We start from the raw sequence: 21,380 nt of genomic DNA on the forward strand, positions 1-21,380 counted from the left end.
ATTTATTTTACCCCCAAATCCTGACATGTATATTTCATAATTATCTTCGACACACAGTTGAGGAAAATATGTGAAAAGGGTAGAGTCAGGATTTACACCCAAGACTGTACACGGCTAAGCACTACAGTATTGACAGAGTGAAAGGATGGACTCGGCACATCTGCAGACCAAAAACCTACAAAGAAGAAATTTAATAACAATAGATATAAAGTCTCATTCTATAAAAGGAAAGGGAACACCTGATTATAAAGCAATTAGTAGGAAAAACAATTATTTTGGTGGGCTGCTAGCTCCATTTTCAGTCAATGGTAAATCAAGGGTGTGTAAATGTAACCTTAGGCTGCATTAATACTGAAAATAAAAGCAACTCCACTACTGATCTGGAGTACTGAGGTAGGTTCTAGGTTCCCCACCTGGAGAGGGAAAGAGACCAACTAGGACACATGCTGAGGACAGTGACCAGGAATATAAGATGTAGTTAATCTATGTTCTATGATACGTTAAATGTTTTTCAATGACACTTTTGAAGGAAGCAAGGATTATCCTCCTGGGAAACCTGTGTGGGAAGAGAGACAATACAGAATCCTAGGTAGCTTCAGAGAAGAAAACTAGTATCCCAGGCTGACAGCTACAGAATGGAGAACTTTCTGAAAGTCAGATCTGTCACACAACAATTACCCTGTTGGTAATGTCTTCCAGTGCATGAATGCCCAAGCAGAGGGACCAGTACCTGCTGGGACCCATTCACTCACGTACTAGTCATAGTGTCATCTGTGTGCCAAGAACTTCGCTAGGGACTCCTACATTGGGAGGAAAGCCGATATAAATCAGAAAATACACAAGAAGAGCTCTACGTTCCATTCCACTTTTATGCATCCATAACGTCTTCCCGAATGGTGAATCAAGTAAAGCTCTGAGAGAAGAGTTTTGCTCTAACCTATCTTAGTGAATGAAAGGATGGAAGGAAGGAGAGAAGCAGACAGGGAGGGAAGTGGTAGGTAGAAAAGAATTTAAAAATAGTATGTTGAGGATGAATGATTAAATATAATACTGAAAATGATCATGTGATTAAATCAATAGTTGCCCAGTTTTCTTAAAGATACTGAATTTGTAGGGGAAAAAAGATGAGAGAGAGAGGCCCTTTTCCCCTCTTCAATTTAAGATAGTTAGCAAAAAGATTAATCAGAAAATAGGTCCACTTTCCTCTTTCTGGTAACTCATCCATTCCCATGACTTCAACCACCAAATATGGAATCCTGTAGGCCAAGTCTGCAATCCCAGCCCAGAACCACAAGTCCATCCACCCAAAGACATCTCAAAATCCACTATGTCCAAAACTGAATTCACCATCTTAATCCCCTATAATCTTCTTCTCCTTCTACATTACGCATCTGAATGAGAGACACCACCACCCAACCAGGTGGCCCAAGCCAGATACTGAGAAGCCAAGGGTGACCCTTCCTTTACCTGTCAGTTCCCAAGTCCAACCATTTCCTTCAGTTGGGTATCCCTCAAATACACATCCTCCTCTTCATTCCCACTGCTCCTGAGTCATTCCAATCTCTCATCATTTCCTCTTGGAATTCCTTTAATTACCTTCTGAGTAATCTCCCTGCCCCTCATGTCACCTCCTACTCACACTGTTGCTGGACTAATCATCCTACACCATAAACTGGATCGTGTTACCCCATGATTTAAAATCAATCCTTGAGTAGTTCACCACATGCTTCAGTGAAAATCCAACTTCCTCCACCTACCATATAAGAAAAACTCTTTCATTTTTCTGGGGCCGGGAAATCTAACCTAGCTTCCCCTGTCATCTCTTTCTCTATGGACCTATGTCCCAGTCTTATGGAAGTACTCCGGTTCCAGACTTTCCACAAATCCTCTAGCTCCTACACCTCTGCACAAGCATTTCTCTCAACTGGAAATTTTATTTTGGTTTGGGTAGTTCTAACTCATCCCGTAAGACTCAGCTCACACATTACCGCTTACAACAATATTCACGTTGATTCACACAATGACCACTCCCAACCCCCTCCCTCTTGCCTACCCCCAGGTCATGGAGCCAAATGTCAATGTAAAAGTTCATTTTCCCAGCTTCCTCTGCAGCCACAAGTAGGTATTTATTAGAGATTTTGGCCAATATATTATTAGCAGAATTCTGCTCAAGGTCACCAGTTTCTGGGAAGGCTTTTTTTCCCCTGATGGAATGGGACAGATGGAGTTAAGGCTGCTACTCTAATCTCTGCCTCTCCTGCGGCCTTTCATGAACTCTGATGTGGTGTCTGGGGCTCGGCAGCCATCCTGGAAGAAATGCAAGATGAGAGAAAAAGCTGAAGGATGGAAACCAGCAGGCTAAGGTGGGCAGAAAGGAAAGATGGCAACACTGATCTGCTGAATCCACACAAGCAATCTCTTACCTCCAGAGTGAGAAAAAAAACCCTTACTTGACTAACCTCCTATTATCAGGTATTCTATTAGTTGCAGCTGAACACAAGCTTAACTGCTATTGCACCTCGGGGAATTCTTTCCATATTCTCTACAAGTGAGGCAGTGCAGGGTGGTTAAGAACAAGGGCTTTGGAGTTCAGCAGATAAAGCTTCAAATCTGGGCCCTGCCACTTACCCACCACACAATGCCAGATAGGACAAGTAACCTAATCTCTCTGACCCTCAGTGGCCTCCCTGTAAAATGGGAATGACAATGCCTAACAAAAAAGCTTATTGTAAGAAGCAAACAAGATAGTATGTGTAAAGTACTTAGCAGATGTCTGGTACACAGCAAGCACCAGAACATTTCAGCCATTATTATGAGGAAGCTGATGGTTAGTAGCCCAGATCCATAAGCCAACAGCACACTGTGCACACATGATTACTTCCCTAATGCCCTGAATTATAATTATCTGATACTGATCTGATCCACTCCTTAGACTGTGGGCCACACTTCATGAAGGCAAGAAAAGGCATGTCACTTTCTAGGACCTAACTCAGTGCCTGTGTGACATAGACTCTCCACAAGGACTTGCTGGGTGAATGAATGAATGAATCAAAGACTGAGTACTGAAGTTTATCATTTTGGTTAGCTTCCAGTACTAATTAAGTTTATATAGATGGTTAAAAAACAACATACACTGAAGACCATATGATTGCAGACATACTGATAACACATTAATTTTTTATCAAGAAGCCAATCGAACTCTTAAAGCAGTAAGATATTCCACTTTGCTTTCATAAAAATGTGATTTGTCCTTTCCCTCACTGTTGTGAGAGCACTTTCTTTGCTTCTGAAAATCAAAACAGCTAAGATACAACGTGTAAAAACTGCTCACGATACAACCAAGCCAAACAAAACAGCTAAGACACAACATGTAAAAACTGCTCACGATATAACCAAGCCAAACACTGAACTTGGGACCCTCATTTGATCTTCTTTACCCCTTCCCACCCCTAACTTAGCCTCTAGAAAGGCTCTCCTTCTGAATATTTACTGGTGATGAAATTATAAACATTGTTTTATGTGGGAGTGAGGGGTAGCTGCTCTGGCAAGCAGGCAGTCTCCAAATATTAGAATATGCCAAGCTTTCTAAGCAAGGTTTTGTCATCTACAGTCAAACTCATACAAAACAGTATTGTACAGGAATGCCATTTAACTATGACCACTAAAATATGTTGCCTAATCACAATGACCATGGAAAACACCACTGGATATAAACACCAGCCCTCCCTTAGTCATGAAGATTTCCACATATGCTGGGAGCATTTTATTTTTCTACAGGGAGGAAGACTCCCTCATAGTAAGGAAAAGTGATCTGATCTTCTGATCTGATAAAACTTTAACAGGTACTGAAATTTTTATATTATATTACAGCCTTACAAGCCCACATGAATTATTAATTATCCACCTAAGTGTACACTACTACTTTACACATCCTGCCCTTTAACTAGAGCACTCAAAAAGCCTTTGGACTTTGCCTGCCTAACGGACCACGTCTTGAACAGCTAAATGGCCTAGCAAATGCAAAGATTTTCCCAGAAGTACACTTTACAGTGTTTTAACGTAGATCTACTGCCTGTGCAGACCAACTGCACTTCCACAAGCACATTCTACCTTAAGGAACACAGGTAACTGAGGGAGGGCATCGAGCTATGGACAGTATCAGCAAATCAGAGCCAATTTATAAAGCGGCTTCCCCAGTGTTTGCAAAGAACATTACCGTGTAGTTACAACTGCAGGGTAGTGAGCTCTCTCTCTTATTCTGTTCTGTGGATATTTTAAAGACATCACAGAGAGGCTTCTGTTCATGCTAGAGCAGGTGCGAACTCAATTCCACCCTCAAACTAGAATCAGCTCAGCTGAGAGAGCAGCCGTAAATTTTTATTTCAGAACTAAATGAAATTCATGAGGGCATGGGGCAAAACGTCATTAACTATTTAAATGCCTTTAAAAGACTGAGCAAGGCTGCTTCCTTTTATTTTCAATTAAGTATTCAAACTATATACAGAACTTCGTGATGAATGGAAAACGCAATTACAGAAGTATACGTATGCAGGACTATTTCATTTTTAAGGTAACAAAAAAATTTCGGAGAACTCCCCACCACCACCACCACATCTCTATGAGTTAGGTCAGTAAGAGAAATAAGTAAGTGAAGTTAAAATGAAAAATGGTTTGTTCAAGATCACCAGAAGATTATCCAGCGAATTATTGTTTGGTTGGTCAGTATTTTCCTATAACTAGTTAGTAGAATGCCTAACTGAGGTTGTCCCACCTACTTAAACAGTCTGTCAAGATTTATACTCACTGCATCTCAACTTCCAAATTATATTTGTGAGACCATCAATAAATAAACTATGCAAGGCAAAAACACACATATACCATATATAAAGTATGTATTTAATCCTGTCAGGAGACTAATGTCTAAGGCTTCTAAAAATATGGATGTTAGGCTCATTTCCAATTACTGGGAAAGTTCTGAAGGAGATAAGGTCATTAATAAATTTCCCTCCATGATTCAGTACTGCCCAATTAAGTACTATCAGTTATACATAAAGAGTTTCTGCTTGCATCTCAAGCATCCACATTTGGCTGTTGAACTGGAAAGCGTACAGCTTGGTCTGGGTAGTCAACAGGAGGAAAACACAGGAGAAATTAGTTAACTTAGTAATTTCACACACCTAGACAGCCGCATCAGTGCTGTTAATGCAAGGCTAGAAAATCATCCTTTGTGACCAGAACACTCTAAAATTAGATCTTTGTAAGTCTCTTTCTCTTCTTTCCTCTCCCCCTTTCTCCACCAAATGTTATCAGATATTACACACTTTCTATTTTCATTCAGCTGTAATATGGCCCACGAGGGGGTGGCATTTAATTAATCACTTCCACATTCTGCCAAAACTCACTACATGATTCTCAAGTTTGCATATCACTTTTGCCAAGCTGGTCAGACCCAATAAACAGAAAAACAGCCTAGATAAAATAAAAGTAGGTGTAATAATAATTCACAGTAACTGCATTTAAGTGCCAGGTGCTTTTCATGTTGCTTCATTTAAACACAGAGCAACTACTCAGATGAGAAATTCCATCAGAGCACTAAAGATTGTGCAACATCACACGACTAGAGAGAAGCAAGCTAAAGTAAACACCCAGCTAAAAACAAGCCTGGCTCAGCCCCCCCTCCCCAACTTCATCATTATTAGGGCTCTAGAGGGATTTTCAACCTAAAGGAAGGCTTTAGGTGTTTTGTCTAAGCATAAATAATATAAGCAGCTATGTTTTACACCAATTTAAAGTGAAGCTTCCTTACCGTTTTTCCTATTAATAAATGTGTCAAGGAATTGAGGAGTTATTAATAAACAATCATCAAGAAGATGAAAAATGTTTGGGCTGTATCTGTTAAGTGCTCAGGAGTGAATTTAATTTAATCCAATCTATGTTTCACACATTGGACAATTGTTGGTCCCTAGGCCAGATAATCTGCAAAAGGAAAGAATATGAGATCTACCTAATACCTCTTTCTATTAAAAAACTATACACAGTTCCTCAGGGAAGACTCCAAACCCTTGGAAGTGAATAATGAGATAACCACATACAGAAGCGACAGGAGATGTAGTCTACCCCAGACTGCTCAGGAGAAGAACCAGCTCAAGTGGATGAGCAACACCTATAACACATGACCAAGAACAGAGAAGGTCCGGGCCATAGCACCTCCTTGAAGAGCACCCGACCTACTGGTTACTCATTATTCAGGTGACCTACAATGCAGGTGGAGAACTCTCAACTTGTCAAGGGGGCCCCTAGCCTCACCACTCAAACACCAGACACCGTATCAAGGCATTTTTAGCCATACGTAGCAACGAAATTTGAGAACATTCAAGTTGGAAAGAAAAATGGTTGGAGGCAAATGTTTCATCAAAAAGAACATCTGAATTCAACTAAGTGGTCCCCAAAAAGGTACTTATTTTATAAGACTATGGTTCTTGTGGATTGGCTGAAAAAGAAACCTTTCCTTTTTGGTCTTGATGTTTAGAGAACTGATCGTTCTATACTATCTCCACCTGTTCTTGCCTTCTGTTCCAATCTGATTAGAAGGAAAAGGTGTCTTCAAACTGCTTGCACCTGAGACCCAGAGTCTATAGCTTGCTCACTAAATTACAGAGTGGAGCAGTTGTTACAAAGGGTATCACTTTATCGCACTGCTCACAAGGATTCTGAGGGGCAGGCAGGACAGGTATTACTGACCTTTCCTGAAAAATTTTAAAGTTGGGTATCATAAGAAATTTATCCAAAGTCCCGAACCAAGACTATGGCTACGGCGACCCCTAGCCTAGACCACTATTTCATAACGCCTCTCAAGACTTGTAAGACTTAAAACTGAGCTCCTTTACTCCTTTGGTCCTACTGAAGGTTATAACGTGAACAGAGAAAATAGGCTTAATTTTTTTGAAGGTCAACAAAGCACTTAAGGTAGACACAACTTTCACGGATGTTAGGCTCAAAGACCCTGTACTGTACTGATGATTCTCCTGGAGCCCAGGGGCAACGAGAAGCTTTGAGAAACACAGTGTTTAATTCCCCACCCAAGGGCCCAGTCAAGAAGTATGTTACTGGTTAATGCTACTGCAGTAATTTTTTAACTGTTCAGTGTATGCAAAAATTCAAAGAAACCATCTTTCCAATGAAAAATTTGGAGAAAATAAAAAACTTAGAGAAAAAATAAAACCAGTACTGTTTACTTCATATCCAGCATTTCTCTAACCACAGATGGTCCTTTCCCTTGCCTATGTTCTCATCGACCTGGTCCATGCCATGCTTGTGTTCAATGCAGGTGGAAAACTTGCCAAAAGTTGGACCCAGTTCTCACAACAATTTCATGCAACCTTGGCATGTTGACTAAAATTAGATGTCTTTTGGCTGCACCTAGTCTTCCACATTAAAGATCAACAAATACAACTGTATATATAGTAAAATAAAATAGAGGATGTATATTTTGCCCCAGGCATTGCGCATCTTGTCTGAGTGTTTCACTGTGTCATAGCGGGTTGCTGGAGGTAAGACCCCAGAGGACTGGCAATGGTGCAGGGGAAAGACCTCCGCCTGTCACTTGTAGTGGCACGTCCTGGGACGTAGCTGCTCCAGGATACCAGGCCGGCTCTGAATGCTGCAAGAGGAGACTGTTGGAGTGGGCACTGGCCTTAGGCTCTGCCAAGAGCACCAAAGTGACTGGGGAAAAGGCTGCTGATGGAGCTACATGACCAGGGTGCTCTGGGCGGCATGGCAGAAATTCAAGCCAGAGACCTAAAAGAGAAGGTTCTGGGTGATGCCGACATAAAGGGGTTGACTTGGGCTGGTTTCTGGCTGCTGCCTTGCTCGAAGGGATGAGGACCATAAAGGCACAGGCCTTGAAGATGAAATGAGAAGAGCACACCTCAAACTCCATCTTCCCGTGCGTCACTTTCACGCCTATACTTTCTCCACCTTCCTCTTTTCAGTTACCTATTTTTCTACACCATGTCTCTGTCTTTCTCTCTAATTTGCTGACCATAATTTAGAGTTGAGCCCCAATCTTACATTTTGCTTATATTATATGAAAGTGCATACCTTGTTCTTAATTTTCAAAACTCTGAAATTGAAAATGACATATTTTTATTTTAGGAGAAACTAAGGAAACCCTGTAAGGTGTTAAGCCCAGTATGCACACTTAACCCCCTTCTCTCTCGTCTCTTTCTGTTGAATAGGCTGAAGAAGCTCCCGTGCACGTTCCCATCCCCCCCACCCGAACTCTGCAGCTGGAGATGGCCATGGGGTATGGGGGGAGAGGAGGGTCACACTGCTGGTCTCACCTTCTCCTGCCTCTTGCTGCATGAAACTCAAACTTGACACTTGGAGCAGGGAGAGTCATCTCAAGACAATGAAGGATATGATAAAACAGTCACTGAGATACCAGGCTTGATGTCCATGAACTATGACCCAATTCTAGCAGGAGGACCACTGGACTTATATTCTTCATCCACTATTAGTCACATTTTACATTACTTTAAGCAAAAGCATTCCTACCTGGTGCAAACTGCTTTTCATTGACTCTAAAATGATTTAAATTTTCTCTTAGGGAAAAAATAGCTTTCTATGTGAGGGCTCTTCCTCTGGCATTTAGAAGACCTACACTTTTCTCTTAGCTAGAGTTTTAAAGTAAGGTTTTCCTTCTAAATTTTATAAAACCGGGTTTACTCCACCGAGTTTGACCATAAACTGTTTGATTACTACAGCATTAAATTATTATACTATAGAAAGGGGCAGCCAAATGGAAAAGAAACAAGACCAATGAAAGAGGAACAGAAATGTTTATTGTCTATACAAGAGGAAGTAAGTTATCTGAATACTGGAAACACAACTTTTTTCAGTGGTCTTTCAAAAAAGTATTGATTTTACTTATTTCTTTTTCTAAATAATCTGTGGAGTGTTTAAATGAAAACTGAAATCTACAACACTGTAATATCATCCCTTTCCTGATATTAGGAGAATAATCTGTAGAGTCAAGGATATAGTACTATAAATGAATTTCTCTCTGAGTGGCTCTGTTTTAGGGTTTTCTTCTTAAGATATAAAACTCATTTTCATTTGTGGGCTTTTTATTCAGGGTTTAAACCCTATATATCTGATTCCCTGATTTTCTTCCTGAATGGAACCATTCAACAGCCATTTATTAAGGTCCTACAACTCTATGCTAAGCACTGGCCCATGCATAACACTTTCTCCTAGTGGTATAACTGAATGAGTTATTATTTATCCTGATCAATCCAATCCCTTAACTACAGATTTGGAATGAGCTAAGGTAGAAAAGAAACATCCATTTGAATCAGGCTTTAAAGAATTACATTTGGAAAACATATAACTAGCAAAGTTATTTGAAGGTATCAAAATAGAGATGAGTAGGTGAGAAAGAACAATAAAACATCTCTAAAGATAAATTACAGTATAAAGATGAAATGGCAAACCTAAAAGATCAATGGACCATTACATGACAAAATTACCTCAGAGATCAACTAAAGGTCTGTCCCACCCTCAATCTAAAAAAGTGAAAAAGAACTGATCTGCAGAGCCACCAGCAGTTGTAGCAGAATAGAAATAGAAAAGTCAGTTCTCAAAATCAGGATCGATAATACTACTTGGGATGACACTTAAAATAGTCTTATTTGACAATACTTTGGGAAAGCATTTCAAGTTTACATATTAAATACCACAACTCCCAAAGAAAGTTAACAACAAATGTGACCACTATTAAACATTTCTCAGAAGTTGCTTCTTACCAAATTACCAGTCCAGCAGATGACAGAGGACATCAAGAAGACCTCAAACTAAAGTGTCATTTAAGAAAAAAGGAAGACACTGAAAATGTAGAGACACCCCTAACTGATGAAATTGCAAGCAGCCTGCCATCACCATGAAACTTCAGAACGATTTAAAAGCAACCTAAAATTTCTAGATCTGACATCCATATTCACAATTCCATTTTCATGAAGTCACTAAAATATTACGCAACCTCTGGCACTTTTGAACATCAAGTAATTGTCCCTATTGCACAGGCTTTTCTCCCCACCCCCAAATATTTACATTTTGGCATTGAAAAAAAACCTTGGGCCAAGAGGCCACGTTAAATCTTACCAATGCTTCGAGAAAAGTATGTTCCTTTGTGGTCATTCTTTTCCTTTGTATGTAAAGGTTTTCAAAACAGTTTTCCTAGTAAGAGCCTCTTCATGGGGTATTTTCAGTTTTACAATGAAAAGAAAATCTCCCTGTATTAGCATCTACTCACATCCACTGTTTTACAAGGAGACTGTGCCACTGGCCTCTGCCACTGGGATTTGAAAATGCTCACAACACTTCACCTTTATGCTGGGCTAAACTCAGGGTAGCCATAAACACTTTGAAGTAATACAAACCCAAATATTCCTGCTAGGCAAACGGAGCAGTGGAACCGAATTATAATGAGCTAGCAGCTGTCACAATATGACCACAGTAACCAAATCAAAATATCAACCGCTAACCGAGATGAGATTCAAAGGTCATCCTATAAGCCAGCAGCTTTCTTCAGTTCTGACCGAAACCTCAGTCTAATCCTGCCGTAAAATGTTCCATTGAGCTAGTTTAGAAACCAGTTACTCTATGGTGGGAAATTATTTAGGGCTCTGGTAGAGTACCATTAGGAGGACTAGAACAAAATACCACAATAAGGAAACCGAACCATTCACAATGGGACATGTAAAAACAGCAGCTGATGTTGAACTAAGCTGCACCCAACCGTACAAAAGTATCACTTTACACATCCTTCAGTTACCACTGCATGTCTATAATCTTATTGGCAACTTGCTCACTCAAACAATCTGGTTTTCAATTAAGGCTCTGGAACAATAGAAGGAAAATGCATGCTTAGATCCTTCCTTGGATCAAAAAGCTTTAGCTAGAAAATATATTGTCTCCCATTGTAAAAATATTTGGACAATTACCTGTAAACATTTAATGCTTGGCAAACCCTGCCCCCAAGTAAAAAAACAAAACAAAACAGGGATGTTTAAAAAAAATCCACACTCTGCACATAGTTCTTGCCAGGATTTTCAAATTATTCCATAGCATGTAATCTTCTTAAAAACACAAGGCTCAGACCCATGGCCCCCCTGTCCTATTAGCATATTCTGAAAGCTACCCACGGACCACCTGTAAAGGTTTAATCAAAATGTTTAAAAACTGCAGCAAACAAATTTCCAACAGATCAAGTGTATATTATTATCATTAATAATCATAGGGGGGTCACAGGAAGAAGTGATTTGTTTTCTCCAGATACAAAACAGGACACAACATTTCAAACAAATAAAAATGCAAACTGGCTTGCCTGTCTCTACCCAGTGAAAGCACCAAGTGAGGAGGACTCAGGAAACATCAGGTAGGAGAGTATAATATACAAAGACTGAGTCATTATGTGGTGCACCTGAATTTAATATTATGTGTCAATTACACCTCAATAAACAAATAAATAAAACTTTTTAAAAGAGTCTATGAATTTGTCAATGCAGGCAGTCAGCTAGATGACTCAGGGCTGAAATCTCTCAACTTCTCCAGCCTCCCCCACACCAAAAGAAAAACAAAAGCCATGCATGCTTATTTTTAAAAAAAAACAACCTTAGGAACTTGTTCCTGCTTATTTTAGTTATGTTTTTCTTTAAAGGATTTACACAGTCATCGATTTCCAAAGCTTTGCATGGCAACTGTAACTACAGTCAACAAGGTTAGGAGTAGTGCAACCTTCTAAATGCATAACTGCCATTAATTCTAGCATAATAGGTACATGCGCATGTGTACATGTGCATGCACACAGGTGCACTTGTGTTCGTTTGTTTACTTTTAGTTTAGGGATTCACAAATTACCAAATAGGGTACGAGATTCAGATATGCAAGCTTATTTCTAAAAGAATATAATGGAGACACTCAACTACTCTTAAAAGTTGTATACTGTTTTGCATAAGTTTGAGATAAACAAATAAATTGAATTTTGGTATTTTGATGCCAAATATAAGCATTATATTACAAAAACTGGAATATTTATGCAAAGCCACTCATCTGAAATAAAAAAGTTCAGAGTTGTAATAAGTGGTTTTATCATGAGTTTATGTGTAAATGTTAGTGATGCCTGCATTATTTCTCTAAAGTCATGTACTGCCATGAAGATGAAAATATACAATAATAATTCACTCCCAAAAGAACAGAGTGGTTCATTACTTTTTTCTTTCCTTGCAATAAAATAAAGCCTCACTAAGTGAACAGTTTACTTAAAAAAAAAATCAGGTCATCTGCAGTTAATAATTCTTTCCCGTAAAATTAGTGTCACTTGTTTCTGTAGCAGACGCCTAATTCAGTCACAGGCTTGATTGATTTGACAATAGAGAATCTGGTCCAATAAAGCGGTTGATTTATTTCTGATGCTACAGCTTTTACCCTAATGTGACATCACAGCAGAATTAAATCTTTGACATGTAAAGAAATCTTCTGTAGTTTAAATGAAAACTAAAGATTCTGAAAGTGGATATTAGATGGCTGTCAAAAACTTAAAAGTGAAGTCTAATACCTTCTTTTGGTAGAATGAAAACTTCCACAAAGATCGTATCATGGAATATGGATTTGGACACAAGGAGCAGCTTAGAATATACCATATACTCTGTGAGTTCAAACTGCTGGCTCCACTAATAGGTCTCATTTCATCTTGGTCTCCATTTGTAAACTGGTTGTGTTTAATTTCTTAAAAATGACCTATCTATGTAAAAGTGCAGCATAACACCAAGCATGGCTCATCTCAAAAATGGTTTCATCTTAAATAAACAGCAGCTTGGGCAAAATCAATGGACATCTTTGTTCCCTGAATCTAGCCCTGGGATAACCAAGCCAATCAAGAAGGTATTTAGGACATGAGAAGTTATAGGGGTGAGATGAGTTTTTAATAAAGCATCATAGCCAGTTCTCTAAAAATGTATTTCAAAAATTATTTTCCAAATGAAAAATGCAAGGTGTTTCATAATTGTTTAAATGTCATTTTTTTTCTCTCCTTTTCCTTTTTTTGCACACTGCTCCATGCCCTCTCACTCTGAGGGTGACTTCTTTGACCCCAGTCTGACACTGCACCGTTAATGTCAGATAAACCATTTAGCCCAAGCACAATTCTTTTCTGTGCAAAAATCTGCTTGAGGTGGAAAATGTAGCAGTTTGTAAACAATAAAGAACCATGTTTCAGACCAGACAGCTTATCTAACAGAGAAGTCCTTTCATTGGGAACAGTGGGTGGGAGCCTCCCGGACATAGCAGCATTTCCTATCACAATGCAGGAGACTGTCTTGGCCTCCATATTTAAGAGTTTAATGGGAGGGAGGGCAGAAAGGATAAAAGAACACGGCTGACATGGACTTTCAGCTTAAACAACAACTAAATGAAAAGAGTAAGCTCTGCTCCAGCTCTAGACTCTCAGCCCACTTATATTTTAAATACTATTCAGATTGAAAACAAATTTGGTTTGTAAAACAGTTGCCCCTGAGGACACAGGAACAAGACAATTATTTAATATCTTTGTATTGCGAGATGTATTCTGTAATACTAATTTATCACGTTGTTCTTTAGGAAAACATTTATGTACATAGCATAAACCTCTAAATAATGAGTAGTAATTTATTTATTTTCCCTTCTTTGCCTCATCACAGGATAGCTTTAGACTCTCCTAAGGAAGTTGTTTAATACACTCTTCAGGTGCTACTTCTTAAGATTTTTATTTTCAAGTTAATCTTTGATTTTAGCAAAGTTTGATAAGGACGATTAGAGAAGCAAAGGTGTTTGAATTTAATATTTTTACTATTGTCACTGAAGAGTTTGACATAGTTCTTTAAAACCTAAATTGACAAATATATCCAGTTATCTGTATCTATATATCCTGAAAACATGAAACTTGTTGCATTGCCATATCAACAATTCATAAAAAGAACTGGGATTCTTTCTTTAGCTACAAACTTAAAACATAAATATGAAATTTACCATTTTAAAGTAAAAAAGCACAAATATAAGAAAAACCTACGATCAAACACAACTTCATGGTTCTCAAAATTGGGATGACATTTAAAGACCCAACATATGATATCACCCATTAAAAATAAATTGCTAGCATTTCTCTGCTTCATCAATTTTGTGTTAAATATTTGAAATTCCTTTAGATGGATGTGATGGTGATTTTTGAAAAAATAACTGAGATTCAAGGACTATCTATTCCTTAAATAACAAGTACAGACTCTAAGGCTTAAAAATCAGGACATTCTTTAGAAGTTTTACAAATATGATTTCAGAATGATATAATTATGGCTGTGTGCTTTCCATTGGCCAATGTCAGGAAATTTAACTTCATTTATTGATGGATTCACAGTAAAATCTGTCAAGTTCAGAGATTTACTAATATTGTTAAAAACTCTTATTTACTAGAACAAAAAATCACTTTTTCAATCAAAACCAAAGTAACCAGCTATTGGGACCTTTAAAGCCATTATGAATTATCTGTGCAATGCTCAGGTTATTGCTGTTAAACAAAAATTCCTACAGGGTAGTCAAAGCAGAAAAATGTGCTACGGACACGAATATGGAGAACATGCTAGAAACTCACAGACTGTCTCAAACTAAATATAGCTTGCTTCCAGTGAAACAGGATGCAGTCTGCCTAGACATTAGCACTCACATTCATGCCTTCATTAAGTACACAATCAGATTTTACAATTCAACTTGAACATGCCACTCTGATTTAAGCATTCTAAACCTATTAAACACACTAAACCTCTTATTAAAGGAGTTTCCATAACTCATTTAATAAAAATTCAGTTAATACTGACTACATATCATGGCCAACTGAAATGTCCAATGATATTTTTATTTTAAATATTTGCCACTTTGACTTCACCAACCTTAACAGAGAAAACAACTGTTGCAATGTTAAAATTGGGGTAAGTGCTTTATGACTAAGGCAGACACAATTTCCATTTAGATTCAGTATCACCAAAAATTCTGGAATTCCACATGGTTATAAAACTTAGTCCTTTATGCACTATTACTATGCATAGACTGTCAATATTTTTCTGCAATTTAAAATTACTATAGTGAACTGGCTAAAGACCCATGTTTCTAAAAACAGAATGTCCATCTGGGCTTGAATTTTCCCTTCCATAATAAAACATATACATTCCGAAAGTATATATTAATTTAAAATTAGTCTTACTTTGTATTCTGGAATTGACAAAAGGTGGAGAGAGATTGTCATGTGACCCAAGGTCCCTGCTGGTCATGTGGTCATAGGGAGTCCCATCTCCATAGTTCTGTAAATAACACAAGAGCAGAAGTTTACATTTTACATGAATAAACCAGCATATAAATATGCCCGCACTACTGACACCTCTCTGACCCAAAGAAACTGGTGTCCACCATTCCTACCCTGGAACCTGGTATAATGAAACTGCATCTTCACAGTTGCAGTAGTTGGGTCTGCAGAGTTCAATTTTCCTCAAAATAACTGTGAAACCTTGAGAATAATAATAATGGAACCAACTGCATGACATGATTAAATGAAATCATCCATGTAAAACACCTGACACAAATAAAACATACTGTAAATATTAAGGTAATCATTTTGAGGGTGACAGACCCCCAACTTTGGGTTCTGACAAACCAACAAATTTTAAAAAAGCACCTTAAAAAGCAAGATTGTGCTATAAGGGGAAACTACTTATAGCTTGTAATGAATTGCTTTTAGGAGACCAAGATAGAGCCTTTTAAATAGCAATATTTGGTTTTAAGATATTGAAGTTTCAATGTTTTGTTATCATTCTTACTGTGAATGTAGGAGAACTGGATTATTCCATAAATAATTCAGAATGTTAAAATTATCACTAAGAATGAACATCAAAACTTTAGCATAAATTAGTACTTGGCTTTGTACAAAGTATGACACAGAAGAAAAAAGGTTTTAAAGCAGGCTTTAATATTGGAAGAAATTTGTCATTATTATGATGACCTCGTTGTTTAGTGGGAATTTAAAATTAAAATGTTTTTAAACTGCCCATTTACTTTTAATGGAGGAACTTGGTAACATACAGGAAAGAGTTAAATGATCTGCATTATATTGTTCTAATTACAGTCTACTAAGGTGCATAAAGTGACCAAAAAGCAAAAAAGTCATTCTGCTCAGCTGGTTGCACTGCCCATAAAGACTAAGTCAAATTTACTCAGAGATGTCAGTTGGCATGTCAGCCAAAGGGTGAAATCTGCCCACACAGAAAAGACGGATGCTGTATGAAAAATCAAAATGCATGTCATCTCACTAGAGAATAATCAGAACCCTTAAGTTTCCAAATAACCCTGTTTTCAATCACCTTTTCTCATTTACAAAAAATTAACTTGAATGATTCTATAATCTAATGCTGCCAATATGTCAGGGTATAAAAAGATGTCACATTTTAAATACCTAGCATAGATTTTATACTCATTCTAAACCAGCCATTGCAGAATACTAATTATTATTTAGTAAGTGTCCTCATCCTAGAGAGTGTACAAAAGCTTAATATACATTATTTCATTTAAGCCTCAGCACAGTGGTGCAAGGTAGCTGATAATACCACCACTTTCAGGTGGGAGGAGAGGGACTTAGCATGGTTGCCAAGGTACAAGTCAGCCATAATCACCAGTCTCATGCAAACCCATGCCCTGGACTTAAAAAATACAAATTACAAAATACTGATTCAAATGTATTCATTGTAGCTCCTAAAAGAAAAAAATGGCAAGACAGTTCATGAAAACTACATAAATGTCAGGACAATCCTAAACAGACCTTGTCCTCAAAAGAGCAATTAAAAGCACGATGTGTATTAAACTTAGAAATTATAAGAAATGAAGTAGGTTTGAAAGAACTAAACAATATGGGGAATTCTGTCATCTCCTACACTTGCTGTCAAAGGCAATGGATTTATTTCTGCAAGTGCAGACTGTAACCTGAGGAGGAGGAAAGATTTCCTCAACCCATCCATATAATGCATTAGAATGGCAAACTCGACAGCTGGTGCATGGGCTCGATAGAGTTACTGGTAAGCTCAGAGATCCTGCTGCACTCTGAAGACCAGAATGAGACCCACAAGGCCAAAGGACAGGTGGAAATGGGTAACTACGGCTTGCTGAAATGTTCCTATTTTGACGGCTTGATTACCTTCCTTGCCTCTTAGGACAAAATAGAGACCTCCCCCCACCTCAAATGTATGGGAATACTTAAAATGCTACCCTCCCTGCAGAATGCTTCATCTATACAGCTGGTTGGGGGAGGAGGTGGATGGTTGTTTTACTATGTGCTTTAAGTCTATTTTTAATTTGGGGAGTTTTATGTTTATTATAAAGGCTGACATGGATTTTAGAGGGCCTAGAAATAATTCAGTTAAATACACATTATGTATAAAATCACACATATTTAAGTTGGAAGGCACATAAAAGATCCTCTGGTTTTACTGCTTCATTTTACCAATTGGGAAAACAAGGATCGAAGAAGTGAAAGATATGCTGAAGGCATATACAAAAAATACATGCATTGCCTAACCATCCCACTACCTTCCCTTTCATGTTCTTCCCATTACATCCAAACTATCAAGCAAAGCATGGAGGAAAACCAGGACAGAGAGAAGCAAAAATCTGAGACCAAATAAATGAATGAACCCAACTGGTGTGACCAAAGGCCCTGTGGTGGAATAATAACATGTTTACAAAGTGAAATCAATTCAGATTTATTCTGTAGATTATACTGGTCAGATAGAACTTCATATTATTTCTTCCAAATTATCTCTAGTCTATTTACACCAATACAGGGATACCAGGTTTTTTTCAAAGCTGTGTCATCTCCCAACAAATAATTTTCTGTAATACTAGATCAATAACTGGCAAAGGAAGGCCAAATATTTAATGAAAGATTTTTCTTCCGGTTAACAGAAGTGGAACAGGTGTCAAAGTCAGCAATAGCATCCAGTAAGAGAATGAAAAAGAAAATTCCAAACACAAGCTGATCCTCATTAAACTTATTATGATTATATATCTGTGCAGTTGGGTGTGAGAGAGAAACTCACCTTCAGTTTGTCAATTTACATATGTGGGATGTCTGGTTGTGGGAAAAAAGATTAGATATACTTACCCGGGATGGGCTTGGATGTCCTCCATTTCCCCAGGACCCTGAGCTACTTCTGTCTTCTACATCTAGGGACAAGAGAAAAGTTCTTTAGGCTTTCTTGCAATAATTCTTTCTTTCTGTATATGCACTTTTAAATTAATGTTTCAAATTAATCTCCTGTTGCCTTTAATTAAGATTCAGGCACAGGGCTACTACGATGATAGTGGCTTCTGACCCATCTACTTAAATTAACTCATTTAAATTCACAGCAGAAATGAACTGGACCCTCAGGAACCAGAGGTATGAACGTAAAAATTACTTCCATCCTTTACAGTGTTTCATAGCCTCAACTTTTATAAACGTGAAACTGCACTTTCTTTTGGATAAAATAAGTTTAAAAATACATTAACATAACCTAAAAATACCGAAAAAAAATAAATTAAGGTAAATATCCATAAAAACATTTGCAGCATCTATACCATAATACTATTAGATACTCTTTATTTTCTAGCCAATGCTTACTATACCAGACAACAGACATGCAACATTAAAATACATGACAAAAAGGGATTTAGTAGTGTATTTCCACCAGTACATTACAAGGATATTAGGTTTTTTTTTTTAAGTTATTCAAGTTAGGATAACACTGTCTCAGTCTTCTAATTTTTTTTTTTTAACAGACTCAGCCACTTAACCTGAACCTAGACACTGAGGTGTGAAAATTAATGTTGTTAAAGCAATGTTTTATTTTGATAAATGATGGTGAAGAGATCTCCATGAACTACTGGAGACTTGAAATTCTTAGAAACACCGTTACCAGTGAAGTTCTAATGCTGTCTAGATTATTAAATAATCAATGCTTCCAAGTAGCAAATATTCAGGATGGAGAGTTTAACAACTAAGTTACCATATTAATTGCTGTAAACATAAAAGTGTTTTAAAGATCAGTCACTCTATATTTAGAAATGGCTTTGAGATTACTGATGAAAAACGCTTTGTAAGTATAGAAAGTTTCACTGTTCTATTATTTTGATCACGGTTGATAACAGACGGCCATCACAAACTTCCCCTGCCAGAACTGGAAGAGGAGGTGTGAAACTTTGGTTCAGGAGACATAATCCCATTTATTGTGTTTCCTAACATTTCAGTGATATTGTTTATTCTCTTAATGCACTACTGTCATTCCTTTTATTACTGCTATTTTATTATCAGTGAAAGTAATCATAGTATAATTAATTGATTTATTTTTGGGTACAATGGAGCACATGGTGTTTTAGAATATCTTAAAGAGATGGAATAGCAACAACAATAAAAAACAAGTAACTATTACCACTAAACATGAATTCTTTTTTTTTTAAACAAATATTATTTCAGTTCCTTTTGTTAGTGCTTTATAAGATAATGCAACTGCAAACAGATGTTCCTTGTGGACAGCTCAAATCAGTGACTGAGCTTTAAGGCAAGTCAAGAAAGCTCTGGGAAGCACATGCAGACTGGAAAGAAGGTGCAACACTTTCCCAAAATCTGCTGTTTAACAATCCAACCTCTTGGCTGATCCTGAGTACACTGAACTGATGGACACAAAGAAGTGACTTAGAACATTCCGGATTCTTGCACAAAATTAAGTTTCATAGACTATCTGGTTTTCTTCATCCTTAACCAAAAATCAAATATTTTCAGCAAAAAACAGATTGTAAATGACAAAAATCTCTCAAACATTGCAGGTTTTCAGAAGTCTGGCACATCTTTACTTCCTTTTCACCTGAAACATCCAGCTTGGATAAATTTGAGACACTTCTCCTCGTAACTTTGGCCAATAAGTAATGAAGGAACACAGTTGAGTCCCTATGTTCCATAAGATTTCATATTGTTTGGACCCATTTTAGCTTTTCAGTTTTCAGAGAAGATTTTTAAACATGAAAAATAGGCAGAGACAAGGATCAGAGGGGACTGGGACTACTGGGGATGATTTGGGCCACCGAGGGGGCACCTGGCAATGTCTGGAGATACTTCTGGTGGCCACACCTTGGGAGGGAGGGACGACTAACATCTCGTGGGTAGAGGCCACGGTTGCTGCTAAACGAATGTTAGAATAAGTTCCCACAACTAAAAGTGTTCTGGCCCCAAGTGCCAACTGTACCAAGACGGAGATGCCCAGGGCTGAGTGAAAATCATATTCAAGAACAAAAAGGAAGAACTGAGTTGGAGAAAAGATGTACTAGAATTTGATTTAAAATGTAATACAAACTCTTGCTAAATACACAGTGACTTAGGCGTTTCAACTCAGATTTGAGCTGGAGTGTTTCGGGAAACCTTCATAGACATCTTATGTCCACAGAATAAAGGGAAAATGATGGTCAACCAAGCAGCCTGCTAATTAGCAGGCAGATAAAACACATCAGAACTTGAGTATTCCCAACTGGGCAATTTCAGAAGCGAGCAATCCACTAATTAAAAATGCTGGAAGTCTAACTTTTTCAAAACAGGTTAAATACTGGCTGGGTTCCTTCACAAACAGATTCCCAACCAATCAGAGCTGACTGCTCTTTTCCCATCCTTTCCCATTTCCATCTTTCTCATTTCCTGACCGCATGCTGCTGCACTTCGCTTTTTGCTTCCTCTATTTTACTGCTCTCTCTTTAACAGGCTTTTCTATCCCTTGACCTCCTGCTGTATCTAGAAAATAAGGACAAACTCTAACTCTTCCAAACTTAACAGATCAATTGCATAATTTCTGATTATATTTTATCTCTGAAAAAAATATCTGATAACTGGTGTTCATTTATCCATAGCAAGAAGCCACAAAGCCATAGCATGGGTATTTTGTAAACTCACAATGAATGTAAACATGTCACTTTTAAGTCATTTATTTCCATTCCCCCCCCCCCCACACACACACACACTGAGCTCCATCAGGCCTGCCAGTGAATTAGCAAGCATTTCCTCAACAACTATGCCAGTGGCTCTCAAAGGGCATCTGAGGATCACATACCACCCAATCATTTGGTATGCTCATTTCAAAGTCAGCATCTTCGGGTCCACTGCAGACGTACTGTGTCTGGATCCCTGGGGATGGGGGCCAAGAAAACTGTTTTCAACAAAGTTTGCAGTAGTTTTCGTGTACACAGGATTTTGAGAACCACCACCCTACCTTATAGGGAACAGAAGACAGACT

At 37.9% G+C, this 21,380-nt stretch overlaps 1 protein-coding gene across 10 annotated transcripts in view; it reads right to left on the bottom strand.

The window, feature by feature from the left end:
- Positions 1-21,380, bottom strand: part of TCF4 (transcription factor 4) — a 333,945-nt gene that overhangs the window by 205,893 nt on the left and 106,672 nt on the right. For 9 of the 10 annotated variants that reach the window (XM_036918543.2, XM_036918538.2, XM_036918539.2 and 6 more), the window contains 2 exons: positions 18,230-18,291; positions 15,287-15,383 (listed from right to left, as the gene is read on the bottom strand). The exons of the other annotated variant lie outside the window; for it this stretch is intronic. In XM_036918543.2, the coding sequence (XP_036774438.1) occupies positions 15,287-15,383; positions 18,230-18,291 (159 nt within the window). The remainder of the gene's footprint in view (positions 1-15,286; positions 15,384-18,229; positions 18,292-21,380) is intronic. 10 annotated transcript variants of the gene reach the window in all.

The sequence above is a fragment of the Manis pentadactyla genome, chromosome 6, assembly GCF_030020395.1.
Source record: "Manis pentadactyla isolate mManPen7 chromosome 6, mManPen7.hap1, whole genome shotgun sequence".
NCBI lineage: Eukaryota > Metazoa > Chordata > Mammalia > Pholidota > Manidae > Manis > Manis pentadactyla.